Raw genomic sequence first — 21,040 nt, 5'->3', positions numbered from 1 at the left:
GAACAACATGTCAGAGGATGAAACGGAGACATTTCACCTGTGATGAAAATATGAGCTGATAGTGAATCTGATGCAGCAACAAACGTTGGAACAGGAGCAACAAAAGGCTGGAAAAGTACCTGGTACAAGCCAGAAACACCTGGAGGAGCATTGGACAACTAACCAGGTTACCTGGCAACAGGTCAGTAACATGACTGGGTATAAAAGGAGCATTTCAGAGAGGCAGAGTCTCTCAGATGGAAAGATGGACAGAGCTTCACCAATCTGAGACAAACTGGATCTAAAACTTGAACAATTTCAGAAAATATTCCTCAGACTCTGAAGATCCACCATCTACAGTGTATAATATCATCAGATAATTCAGAGAATCAGGAGGAATCTCTGTGTGCTGGGACCAGGCTGCATGGACTCAGGAAGACTTCCAGAAACCTCTGTCTGTGAACACAGTTCACCCTGAAATACACAAATGCAGGTTAAAGTTCATTCAAGTAAGACATATTTTACAATTTACTGGCCGACTAGTTCCTTACATCCACTCTAAACCCTTTTACGGTGAAGTCAGGCCTCAAAATAGTGACATTTGCCTGCCAAAAATCCTTCTTTACAAGTGCTGTCATATTTCCTGACTGTGCTACTGTATAACCTCGGCCTGAAAAATTTATAGATGATCTGTTGTTGTACTAAATCTCTGTTTCAGACACCACACATGCAGTTACCTTCATGTTTAATGTCAAACAAGCCAGGTCCAGAGGAGCTTCTCATATTTATGCATTAAGCTGACGCCCTGTAACCATTAACCAAACAGGTGAACTGTACTAACCCGCCATTAAACAAAACCTAAACAGTATTTTTACTGACAAACTTTCCCTTTTCCCCCCTGAACGTCTTTCTCAGACAGTTTTGGTGATTCCATCTTGGGCACACATCACATCCAATCTGTGTTAAACAAAAAGACAAAAACACATGAAACAGCAACATTTTCAAATGAATCCTTTGTGAAAATAACTATCACAGCTGTTTGTTATCCTAAAGTTTATTACATCTTATGTTAAAGTAAAGTTTTTACTATACTTGACAAACATGTAAAGCAGTTACCCAGTGAGCGTCACCATCCATCACCTCACAAACATGGCAAAGGCCAAACAGGTCGGCCACGTAACATCAAGAAAGAAAATAAACACTTATATTAATGTGTATTAAATCTTTTTAGATGATTTGGTTTTAGTAAAATATATCCAGTTTCAGGACCGTGTGTGTAAGGACAGTACGTGTAATGTACGTGTATGTGTAATAGTTCAGGAAGATACCTGTTTTCCAGGATGCAGGTTCCAGGTGTTTCCAGGACAGCAACCTGTTCTCTGGGAGCCTCTGAGGATGCACTCAACACACAGTTAAAGCAAAAGTGTTAATATTTTTTAAATTTAAAATGAGCTCATATTTTACATGAAATGGTAAATAACTCTGATTCAACATCTAGTATGTTTTTTATTCTACTTGGAGTAAAATATTAGTTTATGAATTTTAGCTAATTACTGCATTTTGTTTTTATTTACATTTACGTCCCTACTTGCTGTGCTTCACTGTCTTCATATAACCACGACTTCACTTTTACTTAATTCTTTAACCTCTTAGGGCTTAAGCGGCCACATACGTGGACAGCACTTTTTAGCTCTTAAGACCACAACCGTGGAATTTTGACAATTATCTGCCAACCTGCCAATCTGATCAACCCATGAAACTGATCCAGTAGTTTAAATGTTCAGAATGGGCAAAAATGCAATGTTTCTTAGATTGTTTTATTTTTCTCTCTGATAATCAAAACATGTTAAAAAATTTGGTATTTGTGTTCTTAATAGATGCAAAAGCAGCCAGGAAGAAACACTGCTATGTTCAAGGTGGAAATACAGAGTTTTTTCACTCTATTACCTAAAGTTGACCTAATTGTGTTTTATGGAAATTCAGAACATTAGTCCACATATGTGGATATCATTTTTCTCTAAAAGTACATAATATCAATATATGAAGCTTGGTTTTTACTCTAATTGGGTTAAAACAAGCCCAAATAACAAAGAGAAATAAAAAATGCATGTAAAAAAGTGATTGTGCCTTAAGAGGTTAATAGAACAACAACAACAATAAAAAAAGAAGAAGAAAGAACAGAAAAATAACAGGTGTTTGATGACTCCCGTCTAGTGCGGAACCTTTCCGCTGCTCGTGTTTCAGAGGGACTGTTTACAAAGCTACCACACAGGAAGTTTTCTCTGACAGCGGAGAGCATTTGCTGTGTGATTTGAAGAAAACAATAGTGTTTTCTGCAGCTGAGTTCACGTTGCTTACTTTATTCAGACATAAAAAACCAAGTTGATGATTAAACGCGAAGCTAAGATGTTCGCGGGGCTTCCTGAGCTCGGGATATCTAACGGAGAGGATCTGAAAGAAACTCTCACCAACTGCACGGAGCCTCTGAAAGCTATAGACCAGTTTCAGGTATCCACACAATCAATGGAAAATGTCTTTGCTAATCAGCTTGTATTTGTGAATTATAATGTTTGTTAATTTAGAGGAGTGTTATAAGCATCTGTGCATGTCAGACGGTATAAATGGACCTTTTTCAGGTGTTTTAGCGAGTAGATTATTTTCATTGAGGCACTGTTGATATATATATATATATATATATATATATATATATATATATATATATATATATATATATATCTACGAAGCAAGGAACTAATTCCATCTTCGATTGAGAAATCAACTGTTGATGCTGTTGTAATGATATCAGGTAGTGTCCTTTTTGAGAGAACTGTCTCCATGGAGACCCATGTGTAAAACATGAGCAGGACAGTGTGTCTGTGATTAATATTAGAAAACATATTTGCTCATGTCTTTGCCAAATTTGCATGCAATGGTAGAGGGGTTAGTTTTTATTTATTTTTTTAGTTTTGTATTGTGTGTGTGTATGGGGGTGGCTGTCACCCATGGGTCTGATGCAGAACTACTCGACTACAAATCCTCCTCATGTTTATTATTCACCACAACCTGAAATTTGTCAGACTTTAATGTTTCAAGACCTAAAATCCCAAGTCGTTTGGTCCAGTGAGTAAAACTGAAAGGTTCACCACTTTAATTTAGTTGTGGAGTCTTTGAAGTTGTTATAACCCTCATGTTTATGATCCACTCAGGGTCAAACTTCACACATCACAAAAACTTAAACAAGGCAGTCCTGGCATCCAGTGTGAATGATTTATTATTATTATTATTATTATTATTAGTAGTAGTAGTAGTAGTAGGGCTGGGCGATATGACCTAAAAATAAAATCTCAGATTTTTTATAACCAAATCCAATTTCCAATTTTAATCGATTTTTTTTCTTTTCTTTTACAAACATAAACTTATTAAAAACATTTACTTGTTTATATAGATGAATGCCAGCAAAAATAATGCATATAATGTCATAGCTTTTCCATCATATAAACGACTTCATATCTTACATAGAAATATGCGACACAATGCATCCGTGATCTCTTTCCATCTGGATCCTTATCATACAGGATCCACTGCAGAAATAATTCCCCTGATGAAGGTTGTCTCTTAACTAGAGTTTGTGGGTTAAGTTGATTTCTGCATCTCATAGAGAGCAGCATTTCTCCCTGCAGTTATACGCACAGCTAAATCCCAGGCGTGAGTGAAGGGTCACTTTACTGAAAATCTGTCAGACAAACACCGTTCTGGTGTGGAGGGAGGACTAAGTCTGCTGCTAACTAACTATGGAAAAAAAATCCCGATTTTCATAAAAATAAATCTCCAGAAATGCAAAATTCGATTTATCGATTTAATCGATTAATCGCCTAGCCCTAATTATTAGTGTTGTTGTTGTTGTTGTGGTTCAGCTGATAGGTCTGTCTTCATCTTCTGATCCCCATGTATGCACAGCTGCTCCCAGGAGAGCCTCAGATCTCTTGAAAGAGTTATGTCAGAGAGCCAGGCAGCTGATGCTGCCGCTACCTTTACCTGGGCTTGCCACATGATCCTCTACAGAGCAGAAATTGGGGATTTTGAAGGGCTTTGTGGGTAATTGTTTGTTGGGGGCAGGCCTAAAGATAAAATATTAAGGTTCACTGCATGTTGTTTTTCTTTAGGAATCCATTTGTTTAATCGGTCCAACTTTAAAGTTAAATCATCAGCACATTCCACATTTTCTTATAAACCTGGAGGCTCCAATAAGTGAGCTACTTTAGGCCAACTTTCATTATGAAACGTCTGCATACTGAAGCAGTTCTAAATGTCTGGCAGTTTCTGTACTCCTTCTCTCCAGTAATAACTTTGTTATGCGTTATTGTGACAGGTGTGCTGTGCCAATAACACATAATAATAGGTCATTTTAAACAAGTATCTGGTGATTAATTTCTGTTAACAAAGCCATTTTCTGAATTACAACAGAGAGTTGGAGACAAAAAATTCAAGATTTTTAATGATAAATTTTAAATCTAAGAATGTAAAAGTATTTTAGAGAATATCTAATTGTGACTAAATGATAGCACAGCATGTTTTTCTACGAAACAAAAGGTGATGCTGCCTGCGGGGTATTTGAAGGTAATAAAATAAATGACATTAGACTTATGCTTTGTATTCCCATCTGGGAGTATAAGGCTTGGACAGATCAAAATGAACTGGAATTCATGTCAGGTGGACCATCAGTCACATAATGTTGTTGTTATTAAATAGGAACTATTTATTTATTTACTTATTTATTTATTGATTGATTGATTGATTTATTAATAAATAAATATTTATGTGCAGCAAATAACCTAACAAACCTGTAAAATTAATTAATTAGACCAGTTATATGTAAGTGAGGTGTTTTCTCAGACATCAGTCAGTGAGAAATCGGAAGTATTCAGTCGTCTTTCAGTTGTCGGAGCTAAACCTTGATGAGTCCTTGATGATTGTGTGACTGCAGATGGAAAACGGCATCCTGCTGCCAACGCTCCAGTCCGCCCTTCCCTTCCTTGACCTCCACGGGACGCCTCGGCTGGAGTTCCACCAATCCGTCTTTGATGAGCTCCGGGAAAAGCTGATGGAGCGCGTTGCCATCATCGCAGAGGGAAAGGAAGAAGACAGGCGAGTGATTGCTTGTTGTTTACTTTGACTGATGTTTTCTGAATCATCCAGCTGTGGCGCAAACATGTTTTTCTCGTTTTTTCTTCCATGCTTTTACAGGTACAAAAAGCTGGAAGAGCTGCTGGAGAAAAGCTTTCCACTGGTGAAAATGCCGTCCATCCAGCCGGTGGTGATGCAGGTGCTGAAGTATCTGCCCAAGGCAAGTGTTTATATCAGAATACTGCAGTTCTTTTACTCAAATTCTGTTCAGCTTTATTGATGTTGTGCCAGTTCATAAAATCATCTCAAGGTATTTAACAACATCATCAATTCAAGCCTATTAATTGTGAAACAATTAAACAAATTTATAATAACTGTGTTCATATAAACCAGTTCATAAAATAATGTCCGAGCTAAGGAACCAAGGGATTGGATCAAATCTTCTCTTTGATTCAATCCTCCATCCTGAGCTGCACAAGGAGACAGTGGAGAGAAAAACCTCCATCCTAACCAGGAAGAAAAACCTCCATCAGAACCAGAACCAGGAAGGACGACATCGTCCTGGACTGGGTTGAAGTGGAGAAGACTGGAAGAAGGGGTCAACAAGCAGCATAAGTCTATGCCAGGGATAAATGCTGAAACTAAAACTAGAGAAATATGATTTCTGATGATAATTCTCATCAGAACCCTTGCTGCAGCATTTTGGATCAGATGGAGACTTTTTAGAACATTTCTAGGACCGAACAAAAATCAGGAATTACAGTTGTTCAATCTGGAAGTAAGAAATCCATGGTCTAGTTTTTTTGCATCACTCTGATACAGGATGCTCCTCATTTTGGGAATATTACATAGGTGAAAGAAGGTAGTCCTAGAAACCTGTTTTATATTTGAGTTAAAGGACAGATCCTGGTACAGAACTACAGAACTGTAGTACTGGAAGCTAAGGTAATGTCATCCAGAGTAATTTCATAACTAGACAGAGTCTTCCTGAGGTCCTCAAATTCAAAGACAGCAGTCACAGTCTGTCTGAGTTTAGAAAGATAAAACTCGGAGTCATCCATGTCTTTATGTCCTAAAGACATATAAACCTCCAAGCTCCACGAATACATCAGACATAAAGACATCTTTGTAATCTAACAAACTGGTTTCATCTGGCTTTATGGAGAAGCCTGATGAATGAATATCTGAGTATCATCTGCATAGAGTCGAACATCTATACCAGGGCTACTCAATTCGGTCCTACGAGGACCGCAATCCAGCAGGTTTTCCATGTATCCCTGCACCAACACACCTGAGTCAAATTAATGAGTTATTGTGTAGAACCTGATTGGCTGTTAGAGCCACCTAATTTGACTCAGGTGTGTTGGTGCAGGGATACATGGAAAACCTGCTGGATTGCGGCCCTCGTAGGACCGAATTGAGTAGCCCTGATCTATACCATGTTATCTAATAAAATTACTTAATGGAAGCATGTATAATGTAAAAAGTATTGTTCTAATACAGAACCCTGAGGAACTTCATTCTTTACTCTGGTGTGTGAGGAAGAAATAGAAACTGAAATCTGTCAGATAAATATGATTTAAACCAGTCTAAAGCAGCACTGAGATCTAACAAGATAAGTCATAAGAGACAGGAGTCGGTTATAAACTGTTGATGCTGTTGTAATGATATCAGGTAGTGTCCTTTTTGAGAGAACTGTCTCCATGGAGATCCATGTGTAAAATATTAGCAGGACAGTGTATTAATATTATAATCATCACATGCAAAAAACATATTTCCTTATGTCTTATCGGTTAGGCCATGAGGAGGTCTTTGGTAACTCTAAATCTTCTGAAAGGTGCTTTATATCTTCCCTGAAACTCTTTAAACAAAGTATTTCTGCTCAAATTTGAAGTTTAAAATAGGCCGTTTCCTTTGTATTCAGTCACACTGGCACCTTCCACCTGCTTAAACTGGGATGAGACCACTTTCACATAAACGCCAGTTGCTGGTTTATGTCGTGTGGTACACTGATACCTGTCTGTCTGCATCAGAAAACTGACATCAGATGGACTCCAGCTATAATTACACAATTCTCTAAAGTTGACATTTGGTATTAGTTTTGTTTTTGAAAGAACAAACATGCTTGAAAGTTGAACGTTCTGACAGTGGAGATAAATTGAATGTTTTCATTTGCCTTTATCTGCTTTGTGGGAGGTTTTCAGTAAAATGTTGGACCTAGATTCTAAAATGATGTTTGCAGAGGGAAATAAAATCCAAAAGGTTCAGTCTTCATCTCGTTCTGCAGGTACCAGAGAAGAAGCTGAAGATGGTGATGGCGGACAAGGAGCTGTACAAGGTGTGTGCTGTGGAGGTGAAACGGCAGATCTGGCAGGACAACCAGGCTCTGTTCGGGGACGAGGTGTCTCCGCTCCTGAAGCAGTACATTGTGGAGAAGGAATCAGCTCTGTTCAGCAGCGACCTTTCCATCCTTCACAATTTCTTCAGCCCTTCTCCGAAAACACGAAGACAAGGCGAGGTGAGTCGTTTTTTTAGTTTAATCAATTCACTCCAGTTCATTTCATGTAATTTCAGTTATGATTCAGCTAATTTAATTTCCTTTCCATTCATACATTTAATTTAGGGTCTTGTTATTTCATTTAGGTTTGTTAATTTAATTTAAATTCAGTTAATTTAAATTCAGTGTTAAAGTCAAAGTATCTTTATTAGCCTCCCTGCAGCTATTATGCCAGTTTAGTTCAATTCAAATCAATTCACTTTGATTCATTGTATGTTTTTTAAGTTAAATTCAGTTCACTTAATTTAATTTCATTACATTTTAGCTTTTTATGTAATTTCAGTTCAATTAAATTAATTTTATTATGTTTATTGTGTTATTTAAGCTCAATTCAGTTCCATTAGTTTAATTTGATTCCATTCAGTTAATTTCAGTTGCGTTTGTTTAATATTCAGTTCAGTTTTATTCAGTTAAAATTATTTCAGTTAATCAGTTCATTTCATGTCATCAGTTCAGTCCGGTTCAGTCCAGTTAAGTCCAGTTCAGTTTAGTCCAGTTCCCTCTGGTTCAGTCCAGTTCAGTCCAGTTGATTACAGTCCAGTTTAGGGCTGCAACGATTAGTCGACGTTGTCGACAATAGTTGACAATAAAAATAGTCAACAATGGATTTAGCCGTCGACTATTGTCGTCAAAAAAAAAAAAAAAAACTACAGAGTGAGACATCGTCTTCTTTTTTTATCTCTGCTGAGAGTTGCACATGCGCCATAAAGTCTGCCAGGGGAAAATATGGTGTCGGACCAGGGAGGAAAACCGCGGCGGAGAACGTTAAAAGTCTGGGATAACTTCACGTTAAACTTACAAAATAAATTAAATACATGTGAGATTTGTTAAGCGGACCTTGTGTACCACGGAAGTACATCTGCTATGCTCGAACATTTAAAGAGGAGGCACATCGGACTTACTTAACAACCTCATCCAAGATTTCAAAGCTGAAAGTGAAATAAGATCCATATATAATAATCGTGAGATACATAATCTGATTGGTCGACTAGTCGTTTTAATAGTTGGTGACTAATCGACCATCAGAATAGTTATTAGTTGCAGCCCTAGTCCAGTTATATTGTCTGAGTCTTCTGTCCGTTCCTGCTGCTGCCTCCTTTGCTTGACCAACATTGACTGACTGTTTATTTGTATTTTTGCCTCTTTGTCGAGTCCTTTTCTAGGATGTGTGGAAGTCTGCTGGTGACAGAATAAAGTCCCAGATGTGGTTCTGTTGTGGTTTGATGGCTCCTCTCGCCCCGGTGTCGTAGGTGGTTTTAAAACTGACCCAGATGATCGGGAAAAACGTGAAGCTGTACGACATGGTGCTGCAGTTCTTACGAACGCTCTTCCTGCGAACACGAAACGTGCACTACTGCACGCTGAGAGCCGAGCTGCTGATGTCGCTCCACGACCTGGACATCAGCGAGATCTGCTCCGTGGACCCCTGCCACAAGGTGAGCTCAGAACAGCGGAGGTCCGCTGCCAGATTTGTCTCGTTTTGTTAACGTCGTGCACTCCAACAGTTCACCTGGTGTTTGGACGCCTGCATTCGGGAGAAGTTTGTGGACGGGAAGCGAGCCAGAGAGCTGCAGGGGTTCCTGGATGGGGTGAAGAAGGGACAGGAGCAAGTGCTGGGGTAACGGCGGTTTGATTCCATCAGTCCGGCCGTTGATCTGTGATGAGTGTGTGTGAATGAATGAATTTGCTGCTTTCAGGGACCTGTCCATGATCCTGTGTGACCCGTTCGCCTGCAACACCCTGGTCCTCAGTATAATGAGGAACCTGCAAGAGCTGCTGAGTCAGGACGCTTTGCCCAGAGTGAGTAAAGCTTCCAGGAAAACGTGCACTGGTTGGCTGGAAGCAAAGAAAATGAATTCAATTAAACTTCAGAAGTCACAAATATAAAGGAGGAGGAAATGTTCTAAATAAAACCAGTAAATAATAACCCCACCATGCGGGGGTTAGACCGGTTAAATGCTCTCATATTGTATTTTCAAGCCATCAGTCAGTCGTTTGAAAGTGTATTTCCAGACCTTTAATAGAATTAAGACAGCACTTTGTACCACAGAAGGATCAATAAAGAGCCACTTTAGTTTGTAGAAAGCTTTCTAATAAAGGAAAAAGTATAAATCCCATTTAAACGATCAGCTGCTGTCAGTAAGTTAGTTTGATATAATCAGACTGGATGGACTTAAAATGTTGTCGTCTCCACTTCCTCATAATTAAGCCCAAATAAGTCTGATCAGATTACGAATGTAGTCCCCTCACAGTCACATTATATTCATACAGTTCATGTAATATTCTGTGGTTCGGATTAATTGTGTTTGTTTTATGTCTTCAGCATCGCTGTGTGAGAGAGTTCCCTCGTTTCTTTATACAGAATGATGTTTTTAAATCAAACTAAAAAAATGTTTTATTTTAGATTTTATTTTCATTCAATTAATTTTGTTTTTGCTTAATTTTAATCTATTTTTTGTTTAATTTTGTTTTCTTTAAATTTATTTTAATTGAATTAATTTCAATGTTTGTTTTGATTAATTATATTTAGTCTTATTTTATTATTTTTATTTGTGAACGTGTTCATTTCTTTATTTGTTCATTTAATATTTTAGTTTAGTTTTTTACTTTATTATCCTTAGTTTTATCCGGAAAGTCAGCGGTTTTTGGTGGTTTTTGGTGTGTTTTGGTAACAGGACAGTCCGGACCTGATGCTGCTGCTGAGGATGCTGTCTCTGGGTCAGGGAGCGTGGGACATGATTGACAGCCAGGTCTTCAAAGAGCCTCGTCTGGTGCGTTCAGGATCAGACCTTTTAGTTATGTTCATGTTTTATTATTTTTTGTTTCTATCTAGAAGTAATTGCAAGTTTAAAGGGTTTAGAATAAATAAAAATCTGTTCTTTCCAGTCTATTTTTTACTGTGTTGGCTGCTTCGGCTGCTGCCTTCACCGTCTCTTTTAGGACATATTCTTCTCTTGAGATGAGACCGGGCAAAGCTTGGACCCGTTATTTCTTCTGTTAAAATATTCTGAAATGAGTTTACGTTTCAGTCTAAAGGTCCATTTCTGCTCCCTTACGTACGTAAATAGTGACGTCCGTTTCAAACGTGGTCATACGTCTCCGTCCTCGTACTTCCATGCTTCTTTAACGTTGCCATGCTTGTTAAGTACATTTCTCCAGTAGGGGGCAGTGCTGAGTTCAAAGTTCACTCCCCCGAGCTGACTTTGGTTTCAGGCACCGTTGGGCAGCTGTAACGCGTTGTTAGTTGTTTCTAACTGCACAACATGTCCTAAACACTCACATACAGACTCTTCAAAAGCTCACACAGTTTCTACAGTGGTTGTTTGTCTTCATTCTTCTTCTTTTTTGTTCTCTTCTTCTTCTTTGGTTTGTTTCTTTCCCTGGTAGCATGTCAGCTATTCTGCTCAGCACTGCCCCCGTGATTTCCGGTGGTATTGCTCCGTCTTCTGCGTCATGCGATGGATAGCTGAGCTCCCTTAAAACAGACCAAGTTACTTGTGGAACCGACGCAGAAGACGGATGAAACTGTCCGTCTGCGTAACTGCCCGTCTGCCTGTCTGCGTGTCCATCCGTCTGCGTGCCCATCTGCGTGCCCGTCTGCGTGTCCGCCCGTCTGCGTGTCCATCCGTCTGCGTGCCCATCTGCGTGCCCGTCTGCGTATCCGTCCGTCTGCGTATCCGTCCGTCTGCGTGCCCGTTTGCGTGTCCGTCCGTCTGCATGTCCGTCTGCGTTACCGTTTGCGTGTCCGTCCGTCTGCGTATCCGTCCGTCTGCGTGCCCGTTTGCGTGTCCGTCCGTCTGCGTGTCCGTCCGTCTGTTTGTGTAACCGTCTGCGTGCCCGTTTGCGTGTCCGTCTGTCTGTTTGTGTAACCGTCTGCGTGCCCGTTTGCGTATCCGTCCGTCTGCGTGACCGTCCGCGTGCCCGTTTGCGTGTCCGTCCGTCTGCGTGTCCGTCCGTCTGTTTGTGTAACCGTCTGCGTGCCCGTTTGCGTGTCCGTCCGTCTGCGTGTCCGTCCGTCTGCGTGTCTGTCCGTCTGTTTGTGTAACCGTCTGCGTGCCCGTCCGTCTGTTTGTGTAACCGTCTGCGTGCCCGTTTGCGTATCCGTCCGTCTGCGTGTCCGTCTGCGTGACCGTCCGCGTGCCCGTTTGCGTGTCCGTCCGTCTGCGTGTCCGTCCGTCTGTTTGTGTAACCGTCTGCGTGCCCGTTTGCGTGTCCGTCCGTCTGCGTGTCCGTCCGTCTGCGTGTCCGTCCGTCTGTTTGTGTAACCGTCTGCGTGTCCGTCCGTCTGTTTGTGTAACCGTCTGCGTGCCCGTTTGCGTATCCGTCCGTCTGCGTGTCCGTCTGCGTGTCCGTCTGCGTGACCGTCCGCGTGTCCGTCCGTCTGTTTGTGTAACCGTCTGCGTGCCAGTTTGCGTGTCCGTCCGTCTGCGTGTCCGTCCGTCTGCGTATCCGTCCGTCTGTTTGTGTAACCGTCTGCGTGCCCGTTTGCGTGTCCGTCCGTCTGCGTGTCCATCCGTCTACGTATCCGTCCATTTGCGTGTCCGTCCATCTGTGTATCTGTCTTCTGCGTCGAGCTTAAATGGGCCGTAAGAGTCTCACGTCTCCACCTAGTGGACATTCTTTGTACTGCTAGTCTGATCAACTTCAGGTTTGGCTAATTTATTGTTTAAACAGGTTTTTTGTAGTTTTCAAGTTCCAGTTTTTTTCTGTTTCATCTCCAGAGGACAACGCTGTCAGTGAGCGAGTGATCGGATAAATCCGTCTCTGTGGCTCATTTAGACTCTTGGCTGTGGACTTAGTGGGTGTTAGAACAACGTCAGCTCTCTGAAGTTTCTCACAGTTTTCTTGGTTTTTCTTTCTCCCCTTCTGCAGGATTTGGAGGTGGTGACCCGCTTCCTGCCGGCGATGATGTCGGTGGTTGTTGACGATCACACTTTCACCGTGGAGCAGAAGCTTCCCAGCGAAGAGAAGAGCTCGCTGATGTACCCCACCACCCTGCCAGACACCTTCAACAGGTAAAACGCTGCAGACGGGTTAACAGTGGAAGCTGCTTTTCATCCGTACATTCTTCCTGATAATGAAACCGTTCCTCATATTTCTGTGAAAATAACCTCTGAAGGCGATTTGTGGAACATGAAATGGTTGCTGTAAATCCTAAAACATGCCGTACTGAGGACAGTCGTGCTGTCCTCCTCAGATACCTGCAGGACAACAGAGTGGCCTGTGAGATGGGTCTCTACTACGTCCTCCACATCGCCAAGCTGAGGAACAAGAACGCCTTACAGAGGCTGCTGCCTGCTCTGGGTGAGACTGGAACACATTCAGAGTCCTGCAATGTCCTAAAGAGGAGATGAAGTTCGCAGTTAAACTGTAGAAACAGGTGGATATATGTATGTATTAGTGGTGGGACTTAAAGCGTTAATTACGATTAATTACAAAACTTCTCAGTGAGCAGCTTCCGCCCCGTCCCCTTCCTCCGGTCTCCCCCCCATCCAGTAGCTTCCAGATCCGGATCCGGAGACGTTCCCTCTGCTCCAGGACCAGACTGGAAGCTGCTGCTGGATGAGCCCATCCGGGCTTACCGGCACATATTAATGAAGCGTGTGGAGGAAAACATGTAGAAAGTTAAAGTTCTGTAACATGCTGTTGACTCCTATCGGAGAACAACTGCAGCTGCTGGTTAAAGGACTTAAAATGAACTTTAGCTCTGTTCATTTTGGAATATTTTCTATTTCTTTTTCTGCTGTTTTCAGTTGAAATGCAATTAAATGCATCTTTCTAGACATTACTAAAACTTGAGTTTATAATAAATATAGATAGATATAGATAGATGGATAGATAGATGGATAGATAGATGGATAGATAGATGGATAGATGGATAGATGGATAGATAGATAGATAGATGGATAGATAGATAGATGGATAGATGGATAGATGGATAGATGGATAGATAGATAGATGGATAGATGGATAGATGGATAGATGGATAGATAGATGGATAGATGGATAGATAGATAGATAGATGGATAGATGGATAGATGGATAGATAGATGGATAGATAGAGAGATAAAAACCTTATTAATCCCCAAAGGGTAAATTCAGGTGTCCGGCAGCAAACACAATCACCAAAACCACGCACACACATAAATGAGTATTAAAAGTGTACAAATACAATGCACAGATAAAACAGTAATCGGTTCAGACATATCAGTTGAACAGCCTAATAGCTGAAGGAATGAACGACTTTTTAAAACATTCTGTCCTGCAGCGCAGCGAGAGCAGCCTGTTGCTACGGTTACTCCGCTGGTTTGTTATTGCGACATGCAGTGGATGCTTGGTATTGCTCAGAATGCCCTGCATTAGTGCCATCATCCTCCTCCAGCACAGCTCCCACAGAGTCCACTTTCCTTCCCATCACCGAAACACACTTGTTAATCAGCTTGTCCAGCCGATTGCCATCCCTTGTGGTCACACTGCTGCCCCAGCATACAATCCCAAAGAAGACAGCACTCACCACCACAGACTGATAAAAAATGTGCAACATTTCACTGCATACGTCAAAAGCCCTGAGCCTCCTCAGGAAAAACAGTCTGCTCTGTCCCTTCTTATACACGGCACGTGCATGTGCTGACCAGTCCAGTTTGTGTATACCCAGATACTTATAGGTGCTGACCACCTCAATGTCCTCCCCGTTAATGGTGACAGGTTGATGAGAGGGCTTCCTGGAGAAATCAATAATCATTTCCTAAGTTTTTGTTATCTTAAGAATAAGACCATTGTCCCTGCTCCAGGTGGTGAATTCAGCAATGAGTTCCCTGTACTCGCCCTCGTCCCCATTCTTCATACATGTCATGACAGCGGTGTCATCAGAGTACTTCTGTACGTGGCACGCTGCTGATCTATATGTAAAGTCAGCAGTGTATAAGAACGGCGAAAGAATAGTCCCCTGTGGTGCCCCGGTATTACTCTCCAAGGTTTGTGAGACAAACTTTCCCAGCCGAACGAACTGTGACCTCCGAGTGAGATAACTATGTATCCAGGTGATAAAAAGAGGACCCACCCCCAACCTCACAAGCTTTCCCCTGAGTAACTGGGGCATGACAAGGCACGAGGTTTTCCACCGGGTAGGGACACATCCAGACTGAAGGCTACGGTTAAAGAGGGTCTTTAAAGTATAATAATGTATAATAACTATTTATAATAATGTCTGTTCAGTCGCCCACTAAAATACATTTAAATTTAAAAATGTTGCTTTTGGGACAAATATTGTTATGTGGTTAAAATGCACTTAATTATATTAATTAATTACAAAGCCTCTAATTAATCAGCCGGAGATGAATGTCGGGACGTTGAAGGCTTTGCAGGTGAGCAGGAAGATTTAGAAATGAATCCAACAGGAGGTCAGTGAAGGGGAGAAGCACAGTGATCAGTCTTTCTGCACAGATCTGAGTCTCATCTGGAAGAAATCAGCTGATTTACCCGAAAAACTCAGACTGAACTCTATGTTTGACCTGAGCATCGAAACTTATTAGAAGAAGAAGAAAATTAAAATACTGCCAGTAATTTTACTTCCACTTAATAAGAATCAATTCCTTCCTCCTTTTGAGGAACTCGACTTTAAAACATTTACTTGTTTACTTCTACATGTACGTCAGCTGATGCTATTTATAACAAATTTACATAGAAAAATGATGTTATTTAAAAAGAGTCTTAGTTTCACTTGCATTTTAAATTTCCTCTCACTATCTGGGCTTGGGAGTAACCAACTAATAGAATTCTAAAATATATATATATGTGTGTGTGTGTGTGTGTATATATATAATTGTTTTGTATGTTATAGATATTTTATTATATTCAAGTATATATAAATATAATTTTAAATAAAAAATTCTCTTCTGACACCACTAGATGGCAGTGTAACTTTGTGTACAACAGGTTTCCAGTCACATTGAATATTATGGTAAAAAACAAAAAAAAAAAGTGATGTCAGGTCATAGGAGGTTAAAGAGATAAAGGAAATAAAAGCTGTGTTTTGTGTCTTTGTGGTGGCATCAGGTTATCTTGTAGTTTCTTGATTCTACCAGATATTTTTATAAGAAAAGAAGGTCAGAAGCTACCAGGGGCGTAAATCTCATGTTTGATCATGTTACAGTATTATAGCGATGAAGCTTTGGCTTATGTCACTAATTCGACACGATTTAATTTTTATCCAGGATCCAGAGGTCAATATAACACGATACCAGAGCTGATTTCATTAAAACAGAATTCATTAAAATCACAATAATCTGATTTTCTTCCTGAACTTAATCAGAAATTTAAACAAAATAGACTAAAACAGACCGAATTGACCCCGTTCTGGATGCTAAGCTTTAAAATGTCCACATCATGGCAAAGAAATCAGAATGATAAGAAATATTTGTTTAAATTAAATCAGGATCTGGTGTAAACTACGGAAGCCCATTTATGCCATTTGTAAATTAAACATAGATAAAGCATCTCATAAGTATGAGAATATAAAAATTCATCATTAATTTAATCTTGTAATTTAGTTTTTTTATCTCATAACTGTAACTTTAACTCTCATAATTATGAGACTGTAAATATTTTAAATGTAAAAGTCGAAGGAATTTAATCCATTTAAACTTTTCTCCTCTTTAGAGTCTCAAACTTAATATTTTACTACCTAGTTATAATAACCAGGCTGATTTGCTGGTACTAACGCCCCCGTCCCCCCACAGTGGAGACCTACAACGACATGGCCTTCAGCGACATCTTCCTCCACCTGCTGACGGGGCACCTCACCCTTCTGTCTGATGAGTTTGGATCAGAGGAGTTTTGTTCGGTTGTGTTCGATGCTTTTCTTCTAACTTCGTTTTCCAGGTGGGTTTACCTGTTTGCTTTTAACTTGTTTGATGTTAGTAAAAATAAAAAAAACTGAAATTCTACAATGTGAAACACCGTCCACTCTGCTAGCTACACGAGCTACAAGAAAACACGGCAACACTCTGTGGATGAAGGCCACACTTTCCTGGATGGATTAACTCAACCCCCGTCTTCGCAGTAGTGCTCAGTGATTTTTAAAAACCATCCAGCTGGGGAGTTTACCTGAGACAACAGCTGTAACATCAGTATGCACAAACAACAAACTAAAACACCAAACACCATGTCCAGTTACGCAGATGGTTTTTAAGCCTTCCAAAAAGGTTCATAGCTGTGGATCTCACCAGGACAGAGACAAGTAGAGGCTGCTACCAGACACCGTGTTGACTGGTGACATTGTGGTGAAATCTTCTCATTTTTGGTTTTAAGTTTCCCACAATGCCCTGGTTCCCAGGGGCCTGACTGTGCCTGACGTGGGTGGGTGCTGGCCCGTGTTAGGTGGCTGTCCAGGGAGACCTGGTCCTCCTAGGCATTGGGGAAGGCCTCTGAAAGGCCGTCCTGGCTTCCTGGGGCCCGTGCTCCGAGGCTCCGGGGCGCTCTGGCTGGGGCCTTCCTCCGCCGCCCTCTGGGCGGATGCGTGGTCATCCTGGTGGCGGGCTGGCTGGGATACATGCTCTTGGTGGGCGGCTGGTCTCCTGGGTCTAATGTTTTTGTGATTAATGACTTTTTCTACAGCTTGTCTCTTTTCTTATAGGTGCTTCTGGTGATTGTCAGTTAAGTTTTTTTTTAAGATGTTGCAGGTGTTTTTGTTTTTCGGTTTCCTTACAGGTGTAGCAGCTGGTCGTCTTTTTTTTCTGCTAAGATTGAACAGCTGATGCTTTTACCTTATATCTGGTATATCCTCTTCTCTTTTATCTCTTTACTCTTTTTCTCTTTAATTTACCCTCAACCCCATCCACAAACTTCTTGTCAGGTCCAGCAGAAATATGTAAAATCAGTGATAAACAAAATGAAAAATAAAGAATAATAATTAAATTATTTAGAGGGGCTTTATGCCCATAAAGCTGCTCTGGTAAAGCTAATTTGTTCAGCCAGACCATCATTCTGCTGCCACCATGCTGGACAGGACAAGGCAAAAAAAAGTAAAAGAAAAAGATTCCTAGATCCCGGACAAGCCCCCACTTGTTATTAACTCATGTTAGAAACCAAATAGAGACCAAACAATGAAATGAAAATGCACCATTTCCCTTATTTATTGGTAACAAAACAAACTCATTATCAATCCCAAGAATAAATTACCCAGGAAAACAAAGCAATGAAGAAAAACCGTCAGATGTTATACACCCGCCATCCACTTTATCAGGTCTACCTTCTACTACCAGGTTGGACCCTTTTTTCTGCTTTAAGTCTTGGTTTTAGATATAGAAGGTGTTGGAAGTTCAGCTGCCCTGTGATTGGCACAGGTAGAAATTCATTCTGCATCATTTTCACATTTCACTTGTGTTGTTGACTTTATTTTATTCTGTCTAAATATTTTCCAGTAAGGAAAACGTCCACAGACACACCCTCCGCATGCTGCTGCACCTCCACCACAAAGTGCTGCCGTCACACCTGGAAACACTGATGAAAATTCTTGAACCTCCAAAACAGGTAGGTGCTGTTTCGAGGTCCAGCAGATGCTGTGGAAACAAACAGGATGAGTCAGAAATAGCTGATAACTTAGAAAATATTTAATCCTCTGAGCATTTTGTAAACATTTGATTTCTAGATTAGTAAAGTTTTCATTAACTACCTTCAGTTTGTACTCAGTAACCCATAATAAATTCTCATGCTGAGAAGCGTCCTCATACCATGATGCTACCTCCACCGTGCTTTACTGTAGGGATGGTCTTACAAACAAGTGGAGCCAGGCATCAGCTAGATGTGGTGATTAGATTTCTGCTCATGGGGCAGCATGGTTCAGCAAGGTAGTGTGGTTGTCTTGTAGCCTGAGGATCACCGGTTCGATCCCCAGCCAAGTTGAGTTCAAAGCTGCTACGCATTGAGAGAACGATGAGATGAGAAAAGGTTTGGTCACTGTTGATCTGTGTGTTATTTCTACAAAGTTCTGTTAGTAATAAATTCTGCTTTCTTCTTCTGGTCGACCTTTATGCTGCTAAATCTATTCATACATTCATTTTACATCATTTTACCTCCCAGTCTGACAGCTGCTACACACTGGTTTATACTGGGATTAAAAGCTGCTACACACTGGTTTATACTGGGATTAAAAGCTGCTACACACTGGTTTATACTGGGATTAAAAGCTGCTACACACTGGTTTATACTGGGATTAAAAGCTGCTACACACTGGTTTATACTGGGATTAAAAGCTGCTACAGACTGGTTTATACTGGGATTAAAAGCTGCTACAGACTGGTTTATACTGGGATTAAAAGCAGCTACACACTGGTTTATACTGGGATTAAAAGCTGCTACAGACTGGTTTATACTGGGATTAAAAGCTGTTACAGACTGGTTTATACTGGGATTAAAAGATGCTACAGACTGGTTTATACTGGGATTAAAAGCTGCTACAGACTGGTTTATACTGGGATTAAAAGCTGCTACAGACTGGTTTATACTGGGATTAAAAGCTGCTACAGACTGGTTTATACTGGGATTAAAAGCTGCTACAGACTGGTTTATACTGGGATTAAAAACTGTTACAGACTGGTTTATACTGGGATTAAAAGCTGCTACAGACTGGTTTATACTGGGATTAAAAGATGTTACAGACTGGTTTATACTGGGATTAAAAGCTGCTACAGACTGGTTTATACTGGGATTAAAAGCTGCTACACACTGGTTTATACTGGGATTAAAAGCTGCTACAGACTGGTTTATACTGGGATTAAAAGATGTTACAGACTGGTTTATACTGGGATTAAAAGCTGTTACAGACTGGTTTATACTGGGATTAAAAGCTGCTACACACTGGTTTATACTGGGATTAAAAGCTGTTACAGACTGGTTTATACTGGGATTAAAAGCTGCTACACACTGGTTTATACTGGGATTAAAAGCTGCTACAGACTGGTTTATACTGGGATTAAAAGCTGTTACAGACTGGTTTATACTGGGATTAAAAGCTGCTACACACTGGTTTATATTGGGATTAAAAGCTGTTACACACTGGTTTATACTGGGATTAAAAGCTGCTACACACTGGTTTATATTGGGATTAAAAGCTGTTACACACTGGTTTATACTGGGATTAAAAGCTGTTACAGACTGGTTTATACTGGGATTAAAAGCTGTTACAGACTGGTTTATACTGGGATTAAAAGCTGTTACAGACTGGTTTATACTGGGATTAAAAGCTGCTACAGACTGGTTTATACTGGGATTAAAAGCTGTTACAGACTGGTTTATACTGGGATTAAAAGCTGCTACACACTGGTTTATACTGGGATTAAAAGCTGTTACACACTGGTTTATACTGGGATTAAAAGCTGTTACAGACTGGTTTATATTGGGATTAAAAGCTGCTACAGACTGGTTTATACTGGGATTAAAAGCTGCTACAGACTGGTTTATACTGGGATTAAAAGCTGCTACACACTGGTTTATACTGGGAATAAAAGCTGCTACACACTGGTTTATACTGGGATTAAAAGCTGTTACAGACTGGTTTATATTGGGATTAAAAGCTGCTACAGACTGGTTTATACTGGGATTAAAAGCTGCTACACACTGGTTTATACTGGGAATAAAAGCTGCTACACACTGGTTTATACTGGGATTAAAAGCTGTTACAGACTGGTTTATATTGGGATTAAAAGCTGCTACAGACTGGTTTATACTGGGATTAAAAGCTGCTACACACTGGTTTATACTGGGATTAAAAGCTGTTACAGACTGGTTTATATTGGGATTAAAAGCTGCTACAGACTGGTTTATACTGGGATTAAAATCTTCAGTTCTTACAGGCTGGTTAAAAGCGTAGTTTAAATCCAGTACAGACTGGATGTTTGGAGCAGTTTATCCTCCATGTTGATGGTTCTGGTTCTGACTCTTTTCTGATGCTGTCCGACCACAGAGCAGCGAGCCGCTGAAGGAGCTCTACACCCAGCTGACGGAGAAGCTGGAGGCGCAGAAGAAGAGCCCACCACCACCGGACGAGACGCCATCTCTGGATCTGGGACTGCATCCAGTAGCCGTTACCAGCACCACCACCACCACCACCTCCTCCTCCTCCACGCCAACCACGCCTCTCTGAGGATTTGAGACGGGACGTTTCACGTTTGTTTGTTGTACCTGTTTCATTTTTCACGTTTAGCTTCTGTAGGTGTTCGTCTTTCAGCTCTGGTGGTGTTAAAAAGAGTTTTTATTCCTGGAATTTGTCCACATAAACAAGTTTAATGTCTCCGGTTCTCTGTAACATCTGAACTGTCAGCAGCTGCAAGAACCTGTAAATAAACAGTTATTTGCACATGCTAATTGTTTTCTTTTGCACCA

At 40.7% G+C, this 21,040-nt stretch overlaps 1 protein-coding gene across 1 annotated transcript; it reads left to right on the top strand.

Annotated features, from left to right (window-relative positions):
- Positions 1-2,235: 2,235 nt before the first annotated feature.
- nelfb (negative elongation factor complex member B) lies at positions 2,236-21,014 on the top strand. The gene is made up of 13 exons (XM_041998905.1): positions 2,236-2,487; positions 4,964-5,124; positions 5,224-5,323; positions 7,391-7,621; positions 8,911-9,096; positions 9,166-9,278; positions 9,358-9,460; positions 10,336-10,431; positions 12,533-12,675; positions 12,858-12,964; positions 16,399-16,540; positions 18,082-18,190; positions 20,622-21,014. The coding sequence occupies exons 1-13, from the start codon at positions 2,365-2,367 to the stop codon at positions 20,799-20,801; spliced, it is 1,794 nt and encodes a 597-aa protein (XP_041854839.1). The 5' UTR covers positions 2,236-2,364; the 3' UTR covers positions 20,802-21,014.
- Positions 21,015-21,040: the final 26 nt, after the last annotated feature.

The sequence above is a fragment of the Melanotaenia boesemani genome, chromosome 11 (genome assembly GCF_017639745.1).
Source record: "Melanotaenia boesemani isolate fMelBoe1 chromosome 11, fMelBoe1.pri, whole genome shotgun sequence".
Taxonomy (NCBI): Eukaryota; Metazoa; Chordata; class Actinopteri; order Atheriniformes; family Melanotaeniidae; genus Melanotaenia; species Melanotaenia boesemani.
This window is presented reverse-complemented; position numbering and strand designations above follow the sequence as displayed.